This window comes from Mustelus asterias, chromosome 5, assembly GCF_964213995.1.
Source record: "Mustelus asterias chromosome 5, sMusAst1.hap1.1, whole genome shotgun sequence".
Taxonomy (NCBI): Eukaryota; Metazoa; Chordata; class Chondrichthyes; order Carcharhiniformes; family Triakidae; genus Mustelus; species Mustelus asterias.
Window position 1 is genome coordinate 125,034,758 of NC_135805.1, and position 27,278 is coordinate 125,062,035.

At 45.9% G+C, this 27,278-nt stretch overlaps 1 protein-coding gene across 1 annotated transcript in view; it reads right to left on the reverse strand.

Moving 5' to 3' along the window:
• The window catches only part of LOC144494018 (regulating synaptic membrane exocytosis protein 1-like), a gene marked incomplete at its 3' end in the record, with an annotated part of 567,179 nt that overhangs the window by 232,371 nt on the left and 307,530 nt on the right, over positions 1-27,278 (reverse strand). Inside the window, exon 12 of the mRNA XM_078213592.1 lies at positions 7,119-7,290. Within this exon, the coding sequence (XP_078069718.1) occupies positions 7,119-7,290 (172 nt within the window). The remainder of the gene's footprint in view (positions 1-7,118; positions 7,291-27,278) is intronic.

The following is a 27,278-nucleotide window of genomic DNA, read 5'->3' on the forward strand; positions in this document are numbered from 1 at the left end:
GTTTGAATGAAAAAGGATGTGCTGTGGAATGACTTTTGGAAGCTTCCATGTGTGTGTTTAAACAAAGTGGTTGCGTGGATGTTTTGTTGGTGTTTGCTTTAATGTTAAGAAAGGATTTAAACCTTGGAAGGAAGCATGTGCTCTTTCCTTTGTCTTGAAGTAGAAATTACAAGAGTTAGTTGAGAAGTTAAGAGAAGAAAATAAGTAATTTTGTGGAAAGGTAGAAAAGCAGGAACAAAAGACTAAGGTAAATATATTGTCTATGAGTCAGTTTAAAGTATATCAAGTCAGTGAAATACACTATTAATCGCAGAATATCGCGATTTACGAACGTCAGATAGTTTAGTATTCTGAACTGGTTAAAATTATGTACTGCCGTCGGAATTTCATGTGCCATCTATTGTCCAAGATTTGCCAAATATAAAAACACTGCAAAGCTTAAAATCTAGCCAGTTAAGAAACCAAAATGTTCCTAATCAAATAACTGGTATGTATTGTACCTACTTTGATTTTGATTCGGTGCCTGTTATTTTTCCTAGAGTGCAGGGGTTTTGATCTGGAGCTCAGTTTAAGAATGGAAACGGCTTGAATTAAAAGGGTTTGGATATCACGGTTACGATGTGTAAAGTGGTATGATACAACTGCCGCTTGATTATTTTTATTATACAGTATAGCACTGCCATATAGACACAAGAATAACATCAAATCCTGAAAAGCCTTAACCAACTTTGTATGATATATTCATATACTATATATTGTGTATTGATAAAAACATAATTATTTTGTGAAGTACTGTGGTGCGGAGCGGGAAGTCACGTCCTACTGAAAACATTACCTGACAAACCAGGGTTTTCACCAAAGTGGAATGGGCCACATGAAATTATAATTAGTGGGGACACCTGTGCCTGTCTAGACATAAGAGGGAAAGGTGTCTGGAAGCACTGGACGCAGCTGAAATTATACAAAGGAGATAAGTAGCTAAATTGATGAACGAACAGAACTGCTTTCCTCAACACAGGCAAAGACTGCAAGCAAGAGCGGGTTAATAAATAAAATAACTTGTAAAAATTGAATTATGGTGTTAAGTTTTATGACTGTTGCGGATATGTATGTAATCGCGTATGTAACTATTATTTTGCGTTGTGGCAACTGTATATTTAACTGGGCTGGAAGATAATTTGTTTTACAAAGCTCACATACATTTACACGGGAATCGAACTGTATGTTACCCGTTAACACAATCTGTAGAAGCCCGATTTGTAGCCACCCCTGTAAGGGACAAATTGGCAAATATAAAAGAGGTATACAGGGGAGATGTGTGGGACTTGTAAACCCCACAGATCCTGCATGCAGGGGGGGTCCCAACAGGTGGGAGGAAAAGCTTGTTCAGATACTGCAAGCTATCCGCTTTGTTTTACGGGGCAGGGATGGGGATGTGCCTATGCCTTAGTCCCTAAGAATGATTCTTGTGTACAGACACAGTGTGTCTGTCAACATTGTCGGATTAACAAGGTAAGAAGTAACTTCTTACTGTGTTTACCCCAGTCCAACGCCGGCATCTCCACATCAGGATTAACAAGGGACAGATTACTTGTATTTGTGACGAACGGAAATGTTTAAATATAACCGCGGGAAGACAGCTTATTTGTGGGCAATGCAATGGAACTCACGTAAGCTCAGCCAAATGGACATACCCCATTGATACTTACCAGGTGGTGGGATCAAACGGGAAGCCAAATAAACTGAACAATTGGCAGTATGAGCAAACTCATAATCGGGACACTATGTGTTACCGGGCTAAGAAGGGATATGTGTTCCTCTTCAATGGTACCTACATGACAGAAACACCAAACCTCCCAAACCGTTTTGCGGTAGGAACAATTGGGCCACTGACTGTTCCATGCCCTCAGAAGGGGTACATTCGGAGGAGAATAGTAACTCGGGCTATTAGCAGGGAATTCTGCACTGACTGGGAAGCCCGAGTACACTGGGATCCTCACTGGGGTATGGGTTCCTCGGAGCTTTATCTCTGGGGGGGTCAGCCGGGGTAATTGGAGCAAAGAATAGAAACCATATTGTTTGTGGACTAACAATCCTGGGAAACAGCACTTCAAAAGCACTGGAGGCTGTTAACCAAGAAATGGCTGAACTAAGATTATATACACAGCAGACACGATACGCAGTGGACTACCAGTTAGCACAACAAGGGGGAGTATGTGCCATCATAGGCAACAATTGCATAACCCATGTCACAGCTGAGTCTTACAATATTACACAGGTCATCAATGACATCAGCAAACAACTTGATAACTTTAGACAGGGACCCAGGAGAGGAAGTAGTTGGCTGGCATGGCTGGTGGGGTAGTCCTGGGAGTCGTACCTGTTACATGGATTGGTCATACTCATTGTCATTATAATTGTCTGTTGTCTGACTGTGGGATGCCTTAAAGTCTGTTTTAAAATAATGTTATGATGTGGAGATGCCGGCGTTGGACTGGGGTAAGCACAGTAAGAAGTCTCACAACACCAGGTTAAAGTCCAACAGGTTTATTTAGTAGCAAATACCATAAGCTTTCGGAGCGCTGCCCCTTCGTCAGATGGAGTGAAAATCTGTTCTCCAACAGTGCACAGAGACACAGAAATCAAGTTACAGAATACTAATTAGAATGCAAATCTCTACAGCCAGCCAGGTCTTAAAGGTACAGATAATGTGGGTGGAGGGAACATTAAACACAGGTTAAAGAGATGTGTATTGTCTCCAGACAGAACAGCTAGTAAGATTCTGCAAGATCAGGGGGAAAGCTGTGGGGGTTACTGAGAATGTGACATAAATCCAACATCCCGGTTTAGGCCGTCCTCATGTGTGCGGAACTTGGCTATCAGTTTCTGCTCAGCGACTCTGCGCTGTCGTGTGTCGTGAAGGCCGCCTTGGAGAACGCTTACCTGAAGATCCAAGGCTGAATGCCCGTGACTGCTGAAGTGCTCCCCCACAGGAAGAGAACAGTCTTGCCTGGTGATTGTCGAGCGGTGTTCATTCATCCATTGTCGTAGCGTCTGCATGGTTTCCTCAATGTACCATGCCTGGGGACATCCTTTCCTGCAGCGTATCAGGTAGACAACGTTGGCCGAGTTGCAAGAGTATGTACCGTGTACCTGGTAGATGGTGTTCTCACGTGAGATGATGGCATCTGTGTCGATGATCCGGCACGTCTTGCAGAGGTTGCTGTGGCAGGGTTGTGTGGTGTCATGGTCACTGTTCTCCTGAAGGCTGGGTAGTTTGCTGCGGACAATGGTCTGTTTGAGGTTGCGTGGTTGTTTGAAGGCAAGAAGTGGGGGGGTTGGGATGGCCTTGGTGAGATGTTCGTCTTCATCAATGACATGTTGAAGGCTCCGGAGGAGATGCCGTAGCTTCTCCGCTCCGGGGAAGTACTGGATGACGAAGGGTACTCTGTTCACTGTGTCCCGTGTTTGTCTTCTGAGGAGGTCGGTGCGGTTTTTCGCTGTGGCGCGTTGGAACTGTTGGTCAATGAGTCGAGCGCCATATCCTGTTCTTATGAGGGCATCTTTCAGCGTCTGGAGGTGTCTGTTGCGATCCTACAGACACCTCCAGACGCTGAAAGATGCCCTCATAAGAACAGGATATGGCGCTCGACTCATCGATCAACAGTTCCGACGCGCCACAGCGAAAAACCGCACCGACCTCCTCAGAAGACAAACACAGGACACAGTGGACAGAGTACCCTTCGTCGTCCAGTACTTCCCCGGAGCGGAGAAGCTACGGCATCTCCTCCGGAGCCTTTAACATGTCATTGATGAAGACGAACATCTCGCCAAGGCCATCCCCACACCCCCACTTCTTGCCTTCAAACAACCACGCAACCTCAAACAGACCATTGTCCGCAGCAAACTACCCAGCCTTCAGGAGAATAGTGACCATGACACCACACAACCCTGCCACAGCAACCTCTGCAAGACGTGCCGGATCATCGACACGGATGCCATCATCTCACGTGAGAACACCATCTACCAGGTACACGGTACATACTCTTGCAACTCGGCCAACGTTGTCTACCTGATACGCTGCAGGAAAGGATGTCCCCAGGCATGGTACATTGGGGAAACCATGCAGACGCTACGACAACGGATGAATGAACACCGCTCGACAATCACCAGGCAAGACTGTTCTCTTCCTGTGGGGGAGCACTTCAGCAGTCACGGGCATTCAGCATTGGATCTTCAGGTAAGCGTTCTCCAAGGCGGCCTTCACGACACACGACAGCGCAGAGTCGCTGAGCAGAAACTGATAGCCAAGTTCCGCACACATGAGGACGGCCTAAACCGGGATGTTGGATTTATGTCACATTCTCAGTAACCCCCACAGCTTTCCCCCTGATCTTGCAGAATCTTACTAGCTGTTCTGTCTGGAGACAATACACATCTCTTTAACCTGTGTTTAATGTTCCCTCCACCCACATTATCTGTACCTTTAAGACCTGGCTGGCTGTAGAGATTTGCATTCTAATTAGTATTCTGTAACTTGATTTCTGTGTCTCTGTGCACTGTTGGAGAACAGATTTTCACTCCATCTGACGAAGGGGCAGCGCTCCGAAAGCTTATGGTATTTGCTACCAAATAAACCTGTTGGACTTTAACCTGGTGTTGCGAGACTTCTTACTGTACTTAAAATAATGTTGGCAAGAATTGTGCCAGGAGCCAGTGTGTACATCAAAGAAGAGCCCCTAATGAAGGTCCCTGAAGACATCGGAAGAAATGAAGATACTGGAAGAAATGAAGACATCGAAAGAAACAAAGGAGAGAAGAATGAAAAATTGTATATGTGAATGTATAATTGTTGGTCTGGGGATTGTTGAAGCTATAATCCGACCAAAAGGAGGGACTGTAAGGGGAAAATATAAGGAAAGCACACTTTAAAATGGTTGCCTGGCACATAAAGAGTTAACTGGGAAAGGAACCAAAAAAGCAGACACCGGCTCCCACTTATCAGAAATCACTTTAAATCAAAACCTAACAGACAAGTCATTTCTAAATCACAGACAGTGACTCAAAGTAAAACAAACACCTCAGGAAGCCAAGCCGAGGGTCGAGACATCTTTTAAGATAAGGAAAACCCGAAACAAAGAGGATAGATTAGCCATAGGAAGGGCGGGAAAATATGAATGCGAGGAAACCAACCATTGATAGATACAGACATAAGGAAATGTACCCATTCGTAAGAACAATACTATGTTAAATGTCTATATCTGTTTGTACCTGCCTAAACGATGTGATAATGTTCAAATCACCGGTCCATCCATTGTGTAGAGAGTATAAAGATGGACCGCTCCCGACATCTTACCGAGAGAAGGTCTACTACAGACATGTGCCTTGTCTCCACGGAGCTCCGTTAAATAAATTGTGTTTTCTGAATCTCGAAGTCTGACGACTAGTGGATTTTTCCCACAACAGGAGGTAGCTTTCTTCACTGTCCACTATGCCACCAATCCTGGTGTCATCTGCAAACTTACTAACCATGCCTCCTATATTCTCATCCAAATCATAGAAACATCGAAAAACTACAGCACAAACAGGCCCTTCGGCCCACAAGTTGTGCCGAACACGTCCCTACCTTCTAGACCTACCTATAACCCTCCATCCTATTAAGGCCCATGTACTCATCCAGGAGTCTCTTAAAAGACCCTATTGAGTTTGCTTCCACCACCACTGACGGCAGCCGATTCCACTCGCCCACCACCCTCTGTGTGAAAAACCTGCCCCTAACATCTCCCCTGTACCTACCCCCCAGCACCTTAAACCTGTGTCCTCTCGTAGCAGACATTTCCACCCTGGGAAAAAGCCTCTGAGAGTCCACCCGATCTATGCCTCTCAACACCTTATACACCTCTAATAGGTCTCCTCTCATCCTTCGTCTCTCCAAGGAGAAAAGACCGAGCTCCCTCAACCTATCCTCATAAGGCATGCCACTCAATCCAGGCAACATCCTTGTAAATCTCCTCTGCACCCTTTCAATCTTTTCCACATCCTTCCAATAGTGAGGCGACCAGTGCTGGGTCCACTGTTATGACAAATAACAGTGGACCCAGCACTGACCCCTGAGGCACACCGCTGGTCACAGGTCACTAGTTGGAAAAACAACCGTCTGCAACCACCCTCTGGCTTCTATCAAGAAGCCAATTTTGTATCCACTTAGATCCCTCACCCTGGATCCCATGAGATTTAACTTTATGTAACAACCTACCTTGTCAAAGGCCTTGCTAATGTCCTAAGGGGGTTTAAAATGGAAGGTGGTAGATGGAGAGTGTTCGTTGGCACTAAGTTGACATAGGTGCTATAAAGGGCCATGAGGGTGGTTGTGGGCCATGTGTTCACATGGGTTGCATTAACAGGCAGGGGAAGTGGGTGAGGCGAGGGCGAGTGAGGGTTGGGACCCAGAGGGTCAAATCAGAGGATCAAGTCACTGAGAACCAAGGCAGGCATTTTAACCAGCTCTCCGTGGCAACCTTGATTGCCACCTCCAATCTGTGTCCAGGGGAGTGGTGGGCCCAGCTCCATCCTGCAGTTGCCTTCCTGGAGCGAAGATCCTGCCATTTGGGGCAAATTCCCCCCCTGAGATGTGCATAGCAAGCTGGGAGATTTCCTGACTATGTGCACTCACCTTGGGAATGAAATCCAGGCCTATGTTCAAACTGAATTTCTTTGAAAGGCTGAGGGTAGTTATGTCGATATTTACATAATCAGACATTGATCCTCAATCTTCACATCCAAGAAGCTGTAAATAAAAGTTGTTCAAAAACTAGCGCTCCCGCTTATCTCTGAGGACCCACACTTGCTTTATGGATGATAATATCTCCTCAAGAAAAGCCTCGCCCACATTTACACAGGAAAAACAATGGAAGGAGCTCTAATTTATTCTTGTTGTAAGATCTGAAGGGCACCTCCCAATATCTGATTCCCAATGTCTGGATGAAGACCAGGCCTTGTGAATATTATGAAGTTGGATATTAATTTCTATTCAATACTCTCTCTCCAATCAGATCGTTTTCTGAATGCCTGGAGTATTTTTATAGCAAAAATGGTAACATGTTAAGGTGTATTTTTACCTCACCAAGAAATTCACTTTCTTCTTCTTGTACTCGAGGTTGATCCCACAAGGTGATTTCCAACATCCGTTCTCGAAAGTCTCTCCGATGTACATGAGAATAGACAAATGTTTGATTCCATTTTGGCTCTAAACTTCTCTTGATTGTTCTGGTCCTTCGTTTACTCTTGTCACTGACCGTTAAAACATACAGTTCAATTACTTCACATTCTAGTTGACTTCTTTTTTAAATGAATAGTCTTAGCTTCCACCTCCATTGAATAACAGAAGTTTAAAACAAGTCAAAACAACAGACAACATTAGTTTTTCTTATTTTAATCGCGTTTCACAGCACGGCACGATGGCACAGTGGTTCGCACTGCTGCCTCACAGCGCCAGAGACCCGGGTCCGATTCCAAGCTTGGGTCACTGTCTGTGTGGAGTTTGCACATTCTTCCAGTGTCCGCGTGGGTTTCTTCCGGGTGCTCCGGTTTCCTCCCACAGTCCAAAGATGTGCAGGATAGGTGGATTGGACATGCTAAATTGATCCTTAGTGTCAGGGGGACTAGCTAGGGTAAATGCATGGGGTTATGGGGATAGGGCCTGGTTGGGTTGTGGTGGGTGCAGACTCAATGGGTCAAATGGCCTTCTTCTGCACTCTAAGATTCTAAATAATGCTGTGCAAAATTTTAAAAAATCTATTGCATACATAAATAAACCTGTCAACATGTTGTCATGAGGGTTTCAAAATAAAAGAATGTTTCTGCATTTATGATAGAAGGTTAAAATTTGATACATTTTCATTGTCATTGTGAAACATTGATACCCACTTAACTCATTTATACTCAGCGGTCTCGCTTCACTCCAGAAACCACAAATGAGCAACCTGGCCCTCATTCATCTTATTTACTGCTTCACCTGTTTACATTTTATGGGTCTGTTGTTTTAAAACTGCTGCCCCACTGCTGAGGGGGAGGCAACGGCATACTGGTATTGTCACTGGACGAGTAATTCAGAGACCCAGGGTAATGTGCTGGGGACCCGGGTTCATATCCCATCATGGCAGATGGTGAAATTTGAATTGATAAAAAAAAAATCAAACAATGGCCATGAAACCATGGTCAATTGCTGTAAAAAAAAAAATATTTGGTTTATGGATGTCCCTTCGGCTGGGAAATCTGCTGACCTTACCTGTCGGCCATTCAGCCCTTTGAAACTGCTCCACCATTCATTATGATCATGGTTGATCATCAAATTCAATATCCTGATCCCCTCTTCAGTTTGAGGGCAATTGGGGATGGGGCATACATCCCATCAATTAATTTAAAAAAACACTGACTCAAAATACCAAACAATGTTAAATATTAATAATGAGAGATATAGAAATGAATGGAACCCACATTATTATAGCATTGTATTCGACACTCAGATTTTCAGATTATAACAGATGATAAAAACAAAATTGTGATTGTCTCAACTAATGAGCATGAAGGCTCAAAGAAATAATTAATGGGTTCAGTTGAAATAAATTATTTACATAAAGCACATATAGTAAGTGGAATCCTAATTGTTTTACCTATTTTTTGTACCAGTACCCTCCTCAGCTATTGGAAGCACCATGCTTCAGTCTTTTATAATTCTGAACAGAATCATATCTCGTAATCCTGGTTGTTCAAAAAGCATAATGACTTAACTTTGCAAGCCTTCTTTATATTTATGTATCCTCTTAGCAGGCTGTGTCCAGGTGAATCTACATTGTACCATCTACTGCATCCAGCATAGTAGCACAGAAAAAACAGGGAAGTAATGCAGGAACTATATTCAACACTGGCTAGGCCACAGCTTGAGTTTTTGTACAGTTCTGGTGACATTACAGGAAGGATATAATTGCTCTGGAAAGAGTGCAGAGGAGATTTGCAGTATATTGCCAGGGTTTGAAAATTGCAGCTGTGAGGAGAGATTGGATAGGCTAGGGTTATTTCCCTTATAGTAGAATCATACAGTGCAGAGAATCAAACAGTGGCCCATCAAATCTGCACTGACACGTGAAACACCTGACCTCCCACCTAATCCCATTTCAGACCGTCACCCTCTGGGTAAAAAGGTTTTTCCTCACATCCCCCCTAAACCTCCTGCCTCTCACCTTGAACTTTTGTCCCCCAGTGACTGACCCTTCAATTAAGGGGAACAACTTTCTTTTAATTCATTCATGGGATATGGGCATTGCTTGCTGGCCAGCATTTGTTGCCCAAACCTAGTTGCCCTTGAGAAGGTGGTGGTGAACTGCCTTCTTGAATCGCTGCAGTCCACGTTCTGTGGGTTGATCCACAATGCCGTTCGGGAGTGAATTCCAGGATTTTGATCCAGCGATGTGAAGGAACAGCGATATAGAATCATAGAATTCTATATATATATAGAATCATATATTTCCAAGTCAGGAGGGTGAATGGCTTGGTGAGCGGGAGGGAACTTGCAGGTGGTGATATTCAAAAAAGTCCAAAAATGTGCGGGTTAGGTTGATTGGCCATGCTAAAATTGCCCTTAATGTCCTGGGATGCGTAGGTTAGAGGGATTAGTGGGTAAATATGTAGGGATATAGGGGTAGGGCCTGGGTGGGATTGTGGTCGGTGCAGACTCGATGGGCTGAATGGCCTCTTTCTGCTCTGTAGGGTTTCTGTGATTTCTGTTTCCATGTATTTGCTGCCCTTCCCTCCAGATGGAAGTGGTCATGGGTTTGGAAGGTGCTGTCTAAGGATCTTTGGTGAATTGCAGCAGTGCTTCTTGCAGATAACACAATACAGGCCCTTCAGCCCACAATGTTGTGCCGAACATGTCCCTACCTTAGCGATTACTAGGCTTACCTATAACCATCTATCTTACTGAGTTCCATGTACTTATCTAAAAGTCTCTTAAAAGACCCTATCGAATCCGCCTCCACCACCGTTGCTGGCAGCCCATTCCACGCACCCACTACCCTGAGTGAAAAACTTACCCCTGACATCTCCTCTGTACCTACTCCCCAGCACCTTAAACCTGTGACCTCTTGTGGCAACCATTTCAGCCCTGGGAAAAAGCCTCTGACTGTCCACTCGATCAATACCTCTCAACATCTTATACACCTCTATCAGGTCACCTCTTCATCCTTCCTCTCTCCAAGGAGAAAAGGCCGAGCTCACTCAACCTATCCTCATAAGGCATGCCACCCAACCCAGGCAACATCCTTGTAAATCTCCTCTGTACCTTTTCTATGGCTTCCACATCCTTCCTGTAATGAGGTGACCAGAACTCATTACAGGAAGGCGGCACGGTAGCACAGTGGTGGGCGGCACGGTAGCACAGTGGTTAGCACTGCTGCTTCACAGCTCCAGGGACCTGGGTTCGATTCCCGGCTTGGGTCACTGTCTGTGTGGAGTTTGCACATTCTCCTCGTGTCTGCGTGGGTTTCCTCCGGGTGCTCCGGTTTCCTCCCACAGTCCAAAGATGTGCGGGTTAGGTTGATTGGCCATGCTAAAATTGCCCTTAGTGTCCTGGGATGCGTAGGTTAGAGGGATTAGTGGGTAAAATATGCAGGGATATGGGGATAGGGCCTGGGTGGGATTGTGGTCGGTGCAGACTCGATGGGCCGAATGGCCTCTTTCAGTGCTGTAGGGTTTCTATGATTCTATGAACTGAGCACAGTATTCCAAGTGGGGTCTGACCAGGGTCCTATATAGCTGCAACATTATCTCACGACTCCGAAACTCAATTCCTCGATTGATGAAGGCCAGTACACCATACGCCTTCTTAACCACAGCCTCAACCTGCACAGCTGCTTTGAGCGTCCTATGAACTCGGACCCCAAGATCCTTCTGATCTTCCACACTGCCAAGAGTCTTACCATTAATATTGTATTCCGCCATCCTATTTGACCTGCCAAAATGAACCACCTCACACTTATCTGGGTTAAACTCCATCTGCCACTTCTCCGCCCAGTCTTGCATCCTATCAATGTCTCACTGCAACTTCTGACATCCCTCCACACTATCCGCAACACCTCCAACCTTTGTGTCATCAGCAAATTTACCAACCCATCCCTCCACTTCCTCATCCAGGTCATTTATAAAAATCACAAAGAGTAAAGGTCCCAAAACAGATCCCTGGGGCACTCCACTGGTGACCGACCTCCATTCAGAATATGACCCATCTACAACCACTCTTTGCCTTCTGTGGGCAAGCCAATTCTGGATCCACAAAGCAATGTCCCCTTGGATCCCATGCCCCCTCACTTTCTCAATAAGCCTTGCATGGGGTACCTTATCAAATGCCTTGCTGAAGTCCATATATACTACATCTACTGCTCTTCCTTCATCAATGTGTTTAGTCACATCCTCAAAAAATTCCACCAGGCTCGTAAGGCATGATCTGCCTTTGACAAAGCCATGCTGACTATTCTTAATCATATTATACCTCTCCAAATGTTCATAACTCCTGCCTCTCAGGATCTTCTCCATCAACTTACCAACCACTTAGGTTAGACTCACTGGTCTATAATTTCCAGGGCTATCTCTACTCCCTTTCTTGAATAAAGGAACAACATCCGCAATCCTCCGGAACCTCTCCCGTCTCCATTGATGATGCAAAGATCATCGCCAGAGGCTCAGCAATCTCCTCCCTCACCTCCCACAGTCCCCCCGACTTATCTAACTTGATGCTTTTCAAAAGCTCCAACACATCCTCTTCCTTAATATCTACATGCTCAAGCTTTTCAGTCCGCTGCAAGTCTGCACTACAACCACCAAGATCCTTTTCCATAGTGAATACTGAAGTAAAGTATTCATTAAGTACCTCTGCTATTTCTTCCGGTTCCATACAAACTTTCCCACCATCACACTTGATAGGTCCTATTCTTTCACGTCTTATCCTCTTGCTCTTCACATACTTGTAGAATGCCATGGGGTTTTCCTTAATCCTGCCTGACCCCTTCTGGCTCTCCTAATTTCCTTCTTAAGATCCTTCCTATTAGCCGTATACTCTTCTAGATCTCTAACATTACTAGCTCCCTGAACCTTTTGTAAGCTTTTCTTTTCTTCTTGACTAGATTCATTACAGCCTTTGTACACCACGGTTCCTGTAACCTACCATAACTTCCCTGTCTCATTGGAACGTTGCTATGCAGAACTCCAAACAAATATTCCCTGAAAATTTGCCACATTTCTTCCGTACATGTTCCTGAGAAAATCTCTTTCCAATTTAAGCCTTCAATTTCCTGCCTGATAGCCTCATAATTCCCCCTACTCCAATTAAACGCTTTTCTAACTTGTCTGATCCTATCTCTCTCCAATGCTATTGTGAAGGAGATAGAATTATGATCACTATCTCCAAAATGCTCTCCCACTGAGAGATCTGACACCTGACCAGGTTCATTTCCCAATACCAAATCAAGTACAGCCTTTCCACTTCTAGGCTTCTCTACATACTGCGTCAAGAAACCCTCCTGAACACACCTAACAAACTCCTCCCCATCTACACCCCTTACTCTCGGGAGATTCCAATCAATATTTGGGAAATTAAAATCTCCTATCACGACAACTCTGTTATTATTACACCTTTCCAGGATCTGTTTCCCTATCTGAGCAGCCTACCTGGGGGAAGCAACAGTGGCCGTGCCTCCGGCGCAGAGTCCGGCCCGGCAGCTCAGAAGGGTAGGGAAAGGGAGGATGAGCAAACTGACCACAGCACCAGGGTACAGGGAGCCGTTCAAGTGGGGGGGAGAAACAAAAAATGTAGTAGAAATTGGGGATAGTACACTTTTGGATGCTGTTGGGGGGGGGGGAAACGTAGCAGGGGTAAGCCATGGTGTACAGGTCACTGGCTCAGAGTCTGACCTTGTGGCTCAGAAGGGAAGGGGGGAGAGGAGTAGAGGATTAGTCATTGGAGACTCCATAGTTAAAGGGACGGATAGGAGATTCTGTGGGAACGAGAGAGACTCGCGGTTGGTGTGTTGCCTCCCAGGTGCCAGAGTCCCTGATGTCTCGGATCGTGTTTTCGGGATCCTTAAGGGGGAGGGGACCAGCCCCAAGTTGTGGTTCACATCGGCACTCAAGACATAGGTAGGAAAAGGGATGGGGATGGAAGGCAGAAATTCAGGGAGTTAGGGTGGAAGCTTAGGGCTTGAACAAACAAAGTTGTCATCTCTGGTTTGTTACCCGTGCCACGTGATAGTGAGGAGAGGAATAGGGAGAGAGAGCAGCTGAACACGTGGTTACAGGGATGGTGCAGGAGGGAGAGTTTCAGATACCTGGACAATTGGGGCTCTTTCTGGGACCTCTACAAACAGGATGGTCTGCACTTGAACCAGAGGGGTACCAATATCTTGGGGGGGGGGGAAATTTGCTAATGCTCTTCAGGAGGGTTTAAACTAATTCAGCAGGGGGGTGGGTACCTGAATTATAGCCCTGGTGTACAGGAGGTTGAGAGTAGTGAGGTCATGGATGAGGTTTCAGAGTCGCAGGAGTGTACTGGCAGGCAGGAAGATGGTTTGAAGTGTGTATACTTCAACGCCAGGAGCATCCAGAATAAGGTGGGTGAGCTTGCAGCATGGGTTGGTACCTGGGATTTCGATGTTGTGGTCATCTCGGAGACATGGATAGAGCAGGGACAGGAATGGTTGTTGCAGGTTCCGGGGTTTAGATGTTTCAGTAAGAGCAGGGAAGGTGGTAAAAGAGGGGGAGGTGTGGCATTGTTAGTCAAGGACAGTATTACGGTGGCAGAAAGGATATTTGATGAGGACTCGTCTACTGAGGTAGTTTGGGCTGAGGTTAGAAACAGGAAAGGAGAGGTCACCCTGTTGGGAGTTTTTTATAGACCTCCGAAAAGTTCCAGAGATGTAGAGGAAAAGACTGCAAAGATGATTCTGGAAAGGAGCGAAAGTAACAGGGTAGTTGTACTGGGGGACTTTAACTTTACAAATATTGACTGGAAAAGCTATAGTTCGAGTACTTTAGAGGGGTCGGTTTTTGTCCAATGTGTGCAGGAAGGCTTCCTGACGCAGTATGTAGATAGACCAACAAGATTTGGATTTGGTACTGGGTAATGAACCAGGCCAGGTGTTAGATTTGGAGGTAGGTGAGCACTTTGGTGACAGTGACCACAATTCGATTACGTTTACTTTAGCAATGGAAAAGGATAGGTATATACCAAAGGGTAAGAGTAATAGTTGGGGGAAAGGAAATTATGATGCGATTAGGCAAGATTTAGCTGGCATAGGTTGGGGAAGGAAACTGCAGGGGATGGGCACAATTGTAATGTGGAACTTGTTCAAGGAACAGCTACTACGCGTCCTTGATAAATATGTACCTGTCAGGCAGGGAGGAAGCAGACGTGTGAGGGAACCGTGGTTTACTAAGGAGGTTGAATCTCTTGTGAAGAGGAAGAAGGAGACTTATGTTAAGATGAGACGTGAAGGCTCAGTTAGGGCACTTGAGAGTTACAAGTTAGCCAGGAAGGACCTCAAGAAAGAATTAAGAAGAGCCAGGAGGAGACATGAGAAGTCTTTGGCAGGTAGGATCAAGGAAAACCCTAAAGCTTTCTATAGGTATGTCAAGAGTAAAAGAATGACTAGGGTAAGATTAGGGCCAGTCAAGGACAGTAGTGGGAAGTTGTGCGTGGAGTCTGAAGAGATAGGAGAGGCACTAAATGAATATTTTTCGTCGGTATTCACACTGGAGAGGGACAGTGTTGTCGAGGGGAGTACTGAGATGCAGGCTGTTGGACTGGATGGGATTGATGTTCATAAGGAGGAGCTGTTAGCAATTCTGGAAAGGGTAAAAATAGATAAGTCCCCTGGGCCAGATGGGATTTATCCTAGGATTCTCTGGGAGACTAGAGAGGAGATTGCAGAGCCTTTGGCTTTGATCTTTATGTCGTCATTGTCTACAGGAACAGTGCCAGAAGACTGGAGGATAGCAAATGTTGTCCCCTTGTTCAAGAAGGGGAGTAGGGACAACCCTGGTAATTATAGACCGGTGAGCCTTACTTCTGTTGTGGGCAAAGTATTGGAAAGGATTATAAGAGATAGGATTTATAATCACCTAGAAAGGAATAATTTGATTAGGGATAGTCAGCACGGTTTTGTGAAGGGTAGGTCGTGCCTCACAAACCTTATCGAGTTCTTTGAGAAGGTGACCAAAGAGGTGGATGAGGGTAAAGCGGTTGATGTGGTGTATATGGATTTCAGCAAAGCGTTTGATAAGGTTCCCCATGGTAAGCTTTTGCAGAAAATACGGATTGAGGGTGATTTAGTGGTTTGGATCAGGAATTGGCTAGCTGTAAGAAAACAGAGGGTGGTGGTTGATGGGAAATACTCATCCTGGAGTTCAGTTACTAGTGGTGTACCGCAAGGATCTGTTTTGGGGCCACTGCTGTTTGTCATTTTTATTAATGACCTGGATGAGGGCGTAGAAGGATGGATTAGTAAATTTGCGGATGACACTAAAGTCGGTGGAGTTGTGGACAGTGCGGAGGGAAGTGGCAGGTTGGGCTGAGAGGTGGCAAATGGAGTTTAATGCGGAAAAGTATGAGGTGATTCACTTTGGAAGGAGTAACAGGAATACAGAGTACTGGGCTAATGGTAAGATACTTGGTAGTGTGGATGAACAGAGGGATCTGGGTGTCCATGTGCATAGATCCCTGAAAGTTGGCACCCAGGTTGATAGGGTTGTTAAGAAGGCGTGTTAGCTTTTATTGGTAGAGGAATTGAGTTTCGGAGCCAGGAGGTCATGCTGCAACTGTACAAAACTCTGGTGCGGCCGCATTTGGAGTATTGCATACAGTTCTGGTCGCCGTATTATAGGAAAGATGTGGAAGTGTTGGAAAGGGTGCAGAGGAGATTTACCAGGATGTTGCCTGGTATGGTGGGAAAATCGTATGAGGAAAGGCTGAGGGGCTTGAGGTTGTTTTCGTTAGAGAGAAGGAGGTTAAGAGGTGACTTAAGTCAGCCTCTATTAATAGAGGCATACAAGACGATCAGAGGATTAGATAGGGTGGATAGTGAGAGCCTTTTTCCTCGGATGGTGATGGCTAGCACGAGGGGACATAGCTTTAAATTGAGGGGTGAGAGATATAGGACAGATGTTAGAGGTGGGTTCTTTACTCAGAGAGTAGTAAGGGCGTGGAATGCCCTGCCTGCAGCAGTAGTGGACTCGTCAATGTTAAGAGCATTTAAATGGTTATTGGATAAACATATGGATGATATTGGAAAAGTGTAGATTAGAGGGGCTTTAGATTGGTACCACTGGTCGGCGCAACATCGAGGGCCGAAGGGCCTGTACTGCGCTGTGATGTTCTATGTTCTATCTGCTCCTCAACATCCCTGTTACTATTGGGCGGCCTATAGAAAACACCCAGTAAAGTTATTGACCCCTTTATGTTCCTAACCTCCACCCACAGAGACTCCGTAGACAATCCCTCCATGGTGTCCATCTTTTCTGCAGCCGTGACACTATCTCTGATCAACAGTGCCACTCCCCCACCTCTTTTGCATCCCTCCCTGTCCCATCTGAAACATCTGAAACCCGGCACTTGAAGTAACCAGTCTTGTCCCCGAGTCATCCAAGTCTCTGTAATGGCCACCACATCATATTTCCAAGTAGTGATCCACGCTCTAAGCTCATCCACTTTGTTCACAACAGTCCTTGTGTTAAAATAGACACATCTCAAACCTTCGCTCTAAGCGCTCCCCTTCTCTATCTCCTGCCTATCCTCCCTCTCACACTGTCGACAAGCTTTCTCTATTTGTGAGCTAACCTCCTCTCTCCCAGTCACTTCAATTTGATTCCCACCCCCCAACCATACTAGTTTAAACTCTCCCCAGTCGCCTTAGCAAACCTCCCCGCCAGGATATTGCCCCCCCTGGGATTCAAGTGCAACCCTTCCTTATTGTACAGGTCACACCTGCCCCAAAAGAGGTCCCAATGATCCAGAAACCTGAATTCCTGCCCCCTGCTCCAATCCCTCAGCCACGCATGCATCCTCCACCTCATTCCATTCCTACTCTCACTGTCGCGTGGCACAGGCAGCAATCCCGAGATTACTACCTTTGCGGTCCTTCTTCTCAACTCCCTTCCCAACTCCCTATATTCTCCTTTTAGGACCTCTTCCCTTTTCCTGCCTATGTCATTGGTACCAATATGTACCACGACCTCTGGCTCTTCTCCCACTTCAGGATATCTTGGACGCGATCAGAAACATCCCGGATCCTGGCACCAGGGAGGCAAACTACCATCCGAGTTTCTTGGCTGCGTCCACAGAATCGCCTGTCCGACCCCCTCACTATAGAGTCCCCTATTACTGCATCCTTCCCCCTCCTTTCCCTACCCTTCTGAGCTACAGGGCTGGACCCTGTGCCAGAGCACGGCCACTGTTGCTTCCCCAGGTAGGTTGTCCCCCCCAACAGCACTCAAACAAGAGTACTTATTGTTAAGGGGCACAGCCACTGGGGTACTCTCTAGTACCTGACCTTTCCCCTTCGCATTCCTAACCGTGACCCACTGGTCTGCCTCCCGTGGCCCCGGTGTGACCACCTGCCTGTAACTCCTCTTTACCACCTCCTCATTCTCCCTGACCAGACGAAGGTCACCGAGCTGCAGCTCCAGTTCCGTAACGTGGTCCCTTAGGAGCTGCAGCTCGACGTACCTGGCGCAGATGTGGACGTCCGGGAGGCTAGGAGACTCCAGGACCTCCCACATCCGACACCGAGAACATCAAACTGGCCTCACACTCATAATTCCCCTTTCTTCAAATAACAGAGGAAGCAACTAAGAACTAAACCTACCCTGCCTTGCCCGTTTCCGCCGAAGCCAGTTGAGCCAAAGCCCTTCAGCCTTCACTCTGCTACCTGCTCACTCCGTTGCCCGCTGGATAGTGCGGCCTGCTTTTTAAACCTTCCGCACGCTACTGGCTGACGTCAGGAAAAAAAAACTTCCCAGGTCTCACTGGGGCCTACTTCTGGTTTTACACTTCCGACTGCCTTACAAAAACTCCGAAAAAAGAAATAAAAAAGTTAGAAATCCCTCTTTCCTAACAGCTCTCCTCACTTGAATCACCTCTCTAGCCGCTCCTTTGGAACAATGGATGTTTGTGGATGTGGTGCTAATCAAGCAGGCTGCTTTGACCTGGATGGTGTCAACCTTCTTGAGTGTTGTTGGAGCTGCACCCATCCAGGCAAGTGGGGAGTATTCCTTCAAACTCCTGACTTGTGCCTTGTAGATGTCAGGATTTGGGAAGTCAGGAGGTCAATTACCTAGCCTATGACCTGCTCTTATAGCCACTGTTTATATAGCGAGTCCAGTTGAGTTTTTGGTCAATGGTAACCCCCAGGATGTTGACAGTGGGGGTTTCAGTGATGGTAACACCACTGAATGTCAAAGGATGGTGGTTAGAATGTCTCTTATTGGTGATAGTCATTGCCTGGCATTTGTGTGGCGCGAAATGTTACTTGCCACTTGTCAGCTCAAGCCTGGACACTGTCCAGATCTTGTTTGAACATGGACTGCTTCAGTATCTGAGGAGTCGCGAATGGTGCTGATGTTTGTGCAATCATCGATGAACATCCTCACTTCTGATCTTATGATGTCCTGGAGCTGAGCTGAGATGACTGACCTTCTACAATCACAACCATCTTCCTATGTGCCAGTTATCACTCCAACTAGTGAAGAATTTGCCACCTGATACCCATTGATTCCTGTTCTGCTAGGGCTCCTTGATGCCACACTTGGTCAAACGCAGCCTTGGTGTCAAGGGCTATCATTCTCACCTCACTTCTGGAATTCAGTTCTTTTGTCCATGTTTGAAACATGTCTGGAATGAAGTCAGGAGCTGAGTGACCCTGGCGAAACCCAAATTGGCGTTATTGAGCAGGTTACTGGTGAGCAGGTGCTGCTTCACAACACTGGTGACGACCCCTTCCATCACTTTACTAATGATCAAGAGTAAACTGATTGGGCAGTAATTGGCCGGGTTGGATTTATCCTGCTTTTTCTGTACAGGACATACCTGGGCAATTTTCCACATTGTTGGGTAGATGCCAATAATGTAACTGTACTGGAAGAGCTTGGCTAAGGGAACGGCAAGTTCTGGAGCACAAGTTTTCAGTACTATTACCGGGATGTTATCAGGGCCCATTGCCGTTGCCATATCCAATGCCTCCAACTGTTCCTTGATCTCTTGTGGAGTGAAACAAATTGACACTTCTGGATGAAGATTGCTGCAAATGCCTCAGTCTTGTCTTTTGCACTGATGTGCTGGGCTCCTCCATCATTGAGAATGGGGATATTTGTGGAGCCTCCTCCTTCAGTGAGTTGCTTAATTGTCCACCACCATTCATGACTGGATGTGGCAGGACTGCAGAGCTTAGATCTGATCCGTTGGTTGTGGGATCACTTCACTGTCTATCACTTGCTGTTTATGCTGTTTGGCACGCAAGTAGTCTTGTTTGGTAGCTTCATTAGGTTGACACCTCATTTTTATGTATGCCTGGTCCTGCTCTTGGCATGCCCCCTGCACGCTTCATTGAACCAGGGTTGATCCCTGGCTTGGTCCTAATGGTTGAGCGGGGGATATGCCAGGCCATGAGGTTGCAGATTGTGCTGGAGCACAGTTCCGCTGCTGTTGGCCCACAGCACCTCATGGATGCCCAGTCTTGAGTTGCTAGATCTGTTCAAAGTCTGTCCCATTTAGAACGGTGATAGTGCCACACAACACGATGGAGGTGTTGTGCGGTGGTCACTCTTACCGACACTGCTGTGGACCTGTTGCGGCAGTGGGCGAACTGTAGTGGATCCAGGCAATCCGGGAGGCTGCAATTGATTTGTGCCACGACTCACCTTTCGAAGCACTTCATAATGATGGATGGATAGTCATTAAGGCACGCTGCTTGGCTTTTCTTCGGTACCGGGATGATGGTTGTCTTCTTGAAGCAGATACAGACCTCAGATTGTTGTAAAGAGAGGTTGAAAATGTCTGCGAATACCCCCACCAGCTGATCCGCGCAGGATCTGAGTGCTCGTCCGGGTGCCCCTTCCGGGCCAGTCACTTTCTGTGGATTGACCTTCGAAAAGGCTGCTCTGACATCAGCAATGGTGACCTCAGATACAGGTTCATCCAAGGCTTCTAGGGTGGAGGCTAACCTCTTGCTTAAAACGGACATAGAATGCATTGAGCTCATCAGGGAGGGGTGTGTTGGAGCCAGCAATTTTAGATGCCTTCATCTTGTAGCCTCCTATGTCTTTCAGACCTTGCCATAGTCAGCAGGAGTCCATGTGACTAACATGGGGACTCTACCTTGGTCCAGGACTGTCTTTTGGCATTTTTGATGGATCTCCTTAGATCATACCTGGAGTACTGTGTACAGTTTGGTCTCCTTACTTGAGAAAGGATATACTGGCACTGGAGAGGGTGCAGAGGAGATTCACTAGGTTGATTCCGGAGTTGAGAGGGTTGACTTATGAGGAGAGACTGAGTAGACGGGGGCTATACTCATCGGAATTCAGAAGAATGAGGGGAGATCTTATAGAAACATATAAGATTATGAAGGGAATAGATAAGATAGAAGCAGGGAAGTTGTTTCCACTGGCGGGTGAAACTAGAACTTGGAGGCATAGCCTCAAAATAAGGGGAAGCAGATTTAGGACTGAGTTGAGGAGGAATTTTTTCACACAAAGTGATGGTGACGAAAGTGACGAATCTATGGAATTCCCTGCCCAGTGAAGCAGTTGAGGCTATCTCATTGAATGTTTTTAAGGCAAGGATAAATTTTTGAACAGTAAAGGAATTAAGTGTTATGGTGAACGGGCGGGTAAGTGGAGCCGAGTCTATGTAAAGATCAGCCATGATCTTATTGAACGGCAGAGCAGGCTCGAGGGACCAGATGGCCTACTCCTGCTCTTAGTTCTTATATCTGGTTTTCTTGTATAGTTTCTTGTATATATTATTCATGTAAATTGAGGTTGTGTCTTTATATGCTCTGTTTGTGAACAGAATTCCCACTCACCTGAAGAAGGGGCTTGCAGCTCCGAAAGCTTGTGTGGCTTTTGCTACCAAATAAACCTGTTGGACTTTAACCTGGTGTTGTTAAACTTCTTTCTTGTATAGATCAGGGCCTGACTTGAACGCCTCAGACCGAGACTTCAGCAAGCAGTGGATATCCCTGTTTATCCATGGTTTCCAATTGGGAAACACGTAGATTTGCTTCTTTGGCACACAGTCTTCTGCACACTGACTAATGAAGTCAGTTACCGTGGTGGCATACTCATTCAGGCTGGTCAAAGTGTTTTTAAAGACTGACCAGTCCACTCTAAGCAGTCCCGTAGGACATCATCCGATTCCTCAGACCAACATTGCACAATTCTCCCACTTCAGTTTTTGCTTGCAAGGCGGGAGCAGGAGCACAGCCTTGTGGTCTAATTTGCCAAAGTGTGGGCGGGCGATGGAGTGGTAGACATGTTTGATATTTGTATAGCATTGGTCTAGGATGTTTGGGCCTCTGATGGAACAGGAGATGTGTTGGTGATAATTTAGTAGTTTGCTCTTGAGCTTGGCCTGATTGAACCTGGTCACCTCTGCAAAATAGGCAATCAAATTTGTTTGGCATGTCTTGGGCCACATGCATATTACTAGGGAGGAGGCATTTGTAGCCTTAAAACACATAAATCCACTGGGCCTGATCAAGTGTATCCTCGGATCTTGTGGAGGGCTAGGGAAGAAACTGCAGAGGCCTTTGCAGAGCTATTTGCTTCATCTCTTTCCAGTGATGAAGTTCCAGAAGACTGGAGCATGGCTAATATTGTTCCATTGTTTAAGAAGGATAGCAAAGACAAGCCAGGGAATTAAAGGCCACTGAGCCTGACATGAGTGGTGGGTAAGTTACTGGAAGGGATTCTGAGAAACAGAATCTACCAATATTTGGATCGTCAAGATCTGATTAGGGATAGTCAGCATGGCTTTGTGCGTGGGAAGTAATGTCTGATGAATCTTTTGGAGTTTTCCGATGAGGTAACCAAGAGGATGGATGCGGGCATGGCTGTAGATGTTGATTATATGGACTTTAGCAAGACCTTTGACAAGATCCCATAGGGCAAGCTAGTCTGGAAGCTTAGGTCGCATAGAATCTCGGGAGAGCTAGCTAACCGGATTCAAAATTGGTTCAATGGTAGGAAGCAAAGGGTGATGGTTGATGGTTGTTTCTCGGACTGTAGGCCTGTGACTAGTGGTGTGCCCCAAGAGTTCGGTTTTGGGACCCTTGTTATTTATATAAATAATTTGGATGTGAATGTACAAGGAGGCATGGTTAGTAAGTTTGTGGAAGAGACTAAATTAGTATTGCTGATATCGAAGAAGGTTATCAAAAATTACGGGGGGGGATCTTGGCAAATATTCCAATTTCAATACAGCTCAGTGTGATGTCTGCATTTTGGAAATTGAAACCAGGGTAGGACCTATACAGTGAATGGTAGGACCCTAGGGAGTGTTGAGGAACAGAGGGATCTAGCAGTACAAGTACATAATTCATTGAAAGCGGTGTCACAGGTAGACAGGGTGGTGAAGAGGTGTTTAGCACACTGGCCTTCATCAGTCAGGGCATTGAGAATAGGAGTTGGGACATTATGTTCCAGTTGTATATGTCGTTGGTGAGGCCGCATTTGAACTATTTTGTACAGTTTTGGGCTCCCTGTTACAGGAAGGACATTGTTAAACTGGAAAGAGTGCAAAAAGGATTTAGAAGGATGTTGCCAGGACGAGTGGGCCTGAGTTACAGGGAGAGGTTGGCCAGGTTAGGGCTTTATTCCTTGGAATGTAGGAGAATGGGTGGTGACCTTATTGAGGCGTATAAAATCATGAGGGGCATAGATAGGATGAACGCACTTCGTCTTTTTCCCAGGGAAGGGGAATTGAAAACTAGGGGGCATAGGTTTAAGGTGAGAGGGGAAAGATTTGAAAGGGACCTGAGGGGCAACCTCTTCATGCAGAGGGTGGTGCGTATGTGGAATGAGCTGCCAGAGTATGGCTGAGGCAGGTACAATAGCAACATTTAAAAAGCATTTGGGTGCAGAAGAGGTTTACCGGGATGCTGCCTGGATTTGAGGGTATGACTGTAAGGAGAGACTGGACATGCTAGGGTTGTTTTCTTTGGAGCAGCGGAGGCTGAGGGGAGACCTGATATAAGTCTATAAAATTATGATAGGCATAGATAGGATTGACAGTCAGAATCTTTTTCCCAGAGTTGAAATGTCTAATACTCGGGGCATGCACTGAAGGGGAGAGGAAAAATGTTCAAACGAGATGTTCAAAGGAGGTTTGAGGGGCAGAGAGTGGTAGGTGTCTGGGACGCGCTGTCAGGGGTGGCAGATACGATAGGGATGTTTAAATAAGCACATGAATATGCAGGGAATAGAGAGATATGAACGAAGGGCACGGAGAAAGGATTAGTTTAATTTGGCATCATGTTCAGCACAACATCGTGGGCCGAAGGGCCTGTTCCTGTGCTGTTCCATGTCCTCTGGCTCCACCCACAGATTTCCCCCTTCGTCTTTAATGGGCCTTACTCTTTCCCGAGTTATCCTCTTCCCATTGATGCTTTTATACAACATCTTGGGATTTTCCCTGTTTTTATCAGCCAGAGCTTTCTTATTTCCCCTCTTTGCTTTTCTAATTGCTTTCTTAAGCTCCACCCTGCACTTCCTAAACCTCATTAATCCCTCCACTGATTTGTTCCCATTGTACCTGCTAAAAAGCTTTTCTTTTCCTTCGCATCTTATCCTGAATATCTCTGGTTATCCATGATTCTCTGGGCTTGTTACTCCTTCCTATCACCCAAGTGGGAACATGCTGGGTTGGTGCCCTCTCCATTTCCTTTTTGAACTTTCCCCACTGCCCTTCTGTAGATTTCCCTACGAGCAACTGTTCCTAGGACAGATCCTGCCTTATTTTATTAAGCTCGACTCTCCCCCAATCCAAAACCTTTTTTTACAAATTGTCTATTTCTTTGTCCATAACAAGCTTAAATTCTATCATGTTGTGATCGCTATTACTAAAATGTACTTCACTACCACCTCAACCATCTTCATTCCCCAGAATTAGGTCCAGCACAGCTCTTTCTCTTTTTGCACCCTCTACATATTGACCTAAAAAGTTGTCCAGTACATATTTCAAGAAATCCACTCCAATCAAACCCTAAACACTTTGTCTATTCCAATTGTGAAAGTTGAAATCATCTATTATATACCCTATTTGTTATTATTTTTACACATCTTTGTGAGTTGTGCATTTTTGTCCCTCAATTTCCCGCTGACTGTCTGGGGGGGGTCTATGATAAACACTTAAGGGTTGCCCCTTTTTTATTCCTAAGGTGGACCTACAAAGATTTATTCAATGTCCTCTCCAAGATTCCTTAGCCAATAATGTAATGTGTCTTCCTCTTTTACCCCTTCTTCCGTCTCTCCTGAGAATTGTATATCCCGGGATGTTACGTTGCCAATACCGCCCTCTTTCAACCATGACCCTGTGATGGCTACTATATCACAATTCCACGTGTCAATCATTGCCCTTAACTCATCCGTTGTATTGGTGGTACTCATGGCATTAAAGTAAAGGCTATCCAGCTTTGCCTTACTCCCTTGAAACTTGATACAGCTGTACTCCCTCCAACTTGATCGTTTTTCTCTATTGTGCTGTGACCCTATTCTGGTAACAGTCCGTGTCCCCTCCCAACCACTAGCAAAACGTCCTGCAAGGATGTTAGTCCCACTCTGGTTCAGATGTGTAGACTGTCCCGCTTGTACAGGTCTCACCTTCCCCAGTTATGGTCCCAGTCATCTAAAACCCTCCCTTCTGCACCAAGCCAGGCATTCATTTGCACTATTCTCCTATTTCTCCTAATACTATTGCCCTGCATCGCTTCCCAACCTCCTGTACAGACAGGGTGCTTCTGGTGCCAGAAGCTCGGCTCTGTCTGCGCTCCCTGGAGGAACCCACCTCCAAAATGGAATATCAATTTGAGAGCAAGACCCCAGGGGACTCCTGGAGGCCATAGCTTTGAGGGGAGGTTGGAGAAACTTGGTTTGTTCTCACTAGAACGACGGAGGTTGAGGGGCGACCTGAAAGAAGTCTATAAGATTATGAGGGGCATGGACAGAGTGGACAGTCAGAAGCTTTTTCCCAGGATGGAAGAGCCAATTACTAGGGGGCATAGGTTTAAGGTGCGAGGAGCAAGGTTTACAAGAGATGTACGAGACAAGTTTTTTACACAGAGGGTGGTGGGTACCTGGAACTCGCTGCTGGGGAAGGTAGTGGAAGCAGATACGATAGTGACTTTTAAGGGGCGTCTGGAAAAATACATGAATGGGATGGGAATAGAGGGATACGGTCCCCAGAAGGGTAGAGGGTTTTAGTTCAGTCGGCCAGCATGATCGGTCCAGGCTTGGAAGGCCGATGGGCCTGTTCCTGTGCTGTAATTTTCTTTGTTTTTTGACTAACCTTTTGAAACACTTCATGATCATGGATGTCAGGACCACCGGGTGATCGTCATTAAGGTACGCTGCCTGGCTTTTCTTTGGTACAGGGATGATGGCCACATTTTCTTGAAGCAGGTAGGAACCTCAGATCTGAGTAAGGAGCGGTTAAAGATATCTGCGAATGCTCCTGCTAGATGGCCCGTGCAGAATCTGAGTGCTCGTCTGGGTACCCTCATCTGGGCCAGTCGCTTTCTGTGAGTTAACGTTCAAGAAGGCCGATCTGACTTCTACAATGGTGACCTCGGATTCGACAGAACCCTGGATGACTCGGGATATTGAGACCCTGGTCAAAAAGAAGGAGGCATATGACATGCATAGGCAGTTGGGATCAAGTGGATCCCTTGAAGAGTATAGAGGTTACGGAGTAGAGTTAAGAGAGAAATCAGGGGGGCAAAAAAAGGACATGAGATTGCTGTGGCAGATAAGGCAAAGGAGAATCCAAAAAGCTTCTACTAGTACATAAAGGGCAAAAGAGTAACTAGGGAGAGAGTAGGGCCTCTTCAGGATCAATAAGGTCATCTATGTGTGGATCCACAAGAGATGGGGGAGATCCCAAATTAATATTTACTGTTGAGAAAGGTATGGATGTTAGGGAACATGGGGAAATAAAAAGTGATGTATTGAGAAGTGTACATATTACAGAGAAGGAGGTGCTGAAAGTCTTAATGCGTATCAAGGTAGATAAATCCCCGGGACCTGAAGAAATGTATCCCAGGAGTATGAGGGAGGCAAGGGAGGAACTTGTAGGTCCCCTAGTAGATATTTGAATCATCGACAGCCACAGGTGAGGTGCCTGAAGATTGCAGGGTTGCAAATGTTGTGCCTTTGTTTAAAAAGGGCTACAAGGAAAAGCCTGGGAATTACAGACCAGTGAGCCTAACATCTGTAGTGGGTAAGTTGCTTGAAGATAATTTGAGACAGGACCTACAGGCATTTAGAGAGGCAAGGACTGATGAGGGACAGTCAGCAGGCGTTGTGAGTGGAAAATCATGTCACATGATTTTGGTTGAGTTTTTTGAAGAGCGAATCAAGAAGGTAGATGAGGGCAGTGCAGTTGACGTTGTCTACATGAACTTTAGCAAGGCCTTTGACAAGATACTGCATGATAGGCTGTTGCATCAGGTTAAATCTCACAGAATCCAGGGTGAGGTAGCCAATTGGATACAAAATTGGCTTGATGACAGAAGCCAGAGGGTGGTTGTAGAGGGTTGTTTTTCAAACTGGAGGCTTGTGACCAGCAGTGTGCCTCAGGGACCAGTGCTGGGTCCAGTGTTATTTCTTATTTATATTAATGATTTGGATGAGAATTTAGGAGGCATGGTTAGTAAGTTTGCAGAGTAAGTTTGGTGGCATAGTGGACAGTGAAGAAGGTGATCTCGGATTGCAATAGGATCTTGATCAATTGGGCCAATGGATGATGAATGTCAGAGGGAGTTTAATTTAGATAAATGCAAGGTGATGCATTTTGGTAGATCGAATTGGGTGAGGACCTACTTAGTTAATGGTAGGGCATTGGGGAGAGTTACACAACAAAGAGATGTAGGGGTACAGGCTTATATCGCCTTAAAAGTGGAGTCACAGGTGGACAGGGTGGTGAAGGAGGCATTCGGCATGCTTGGTTTCATTGGTCAGAACAT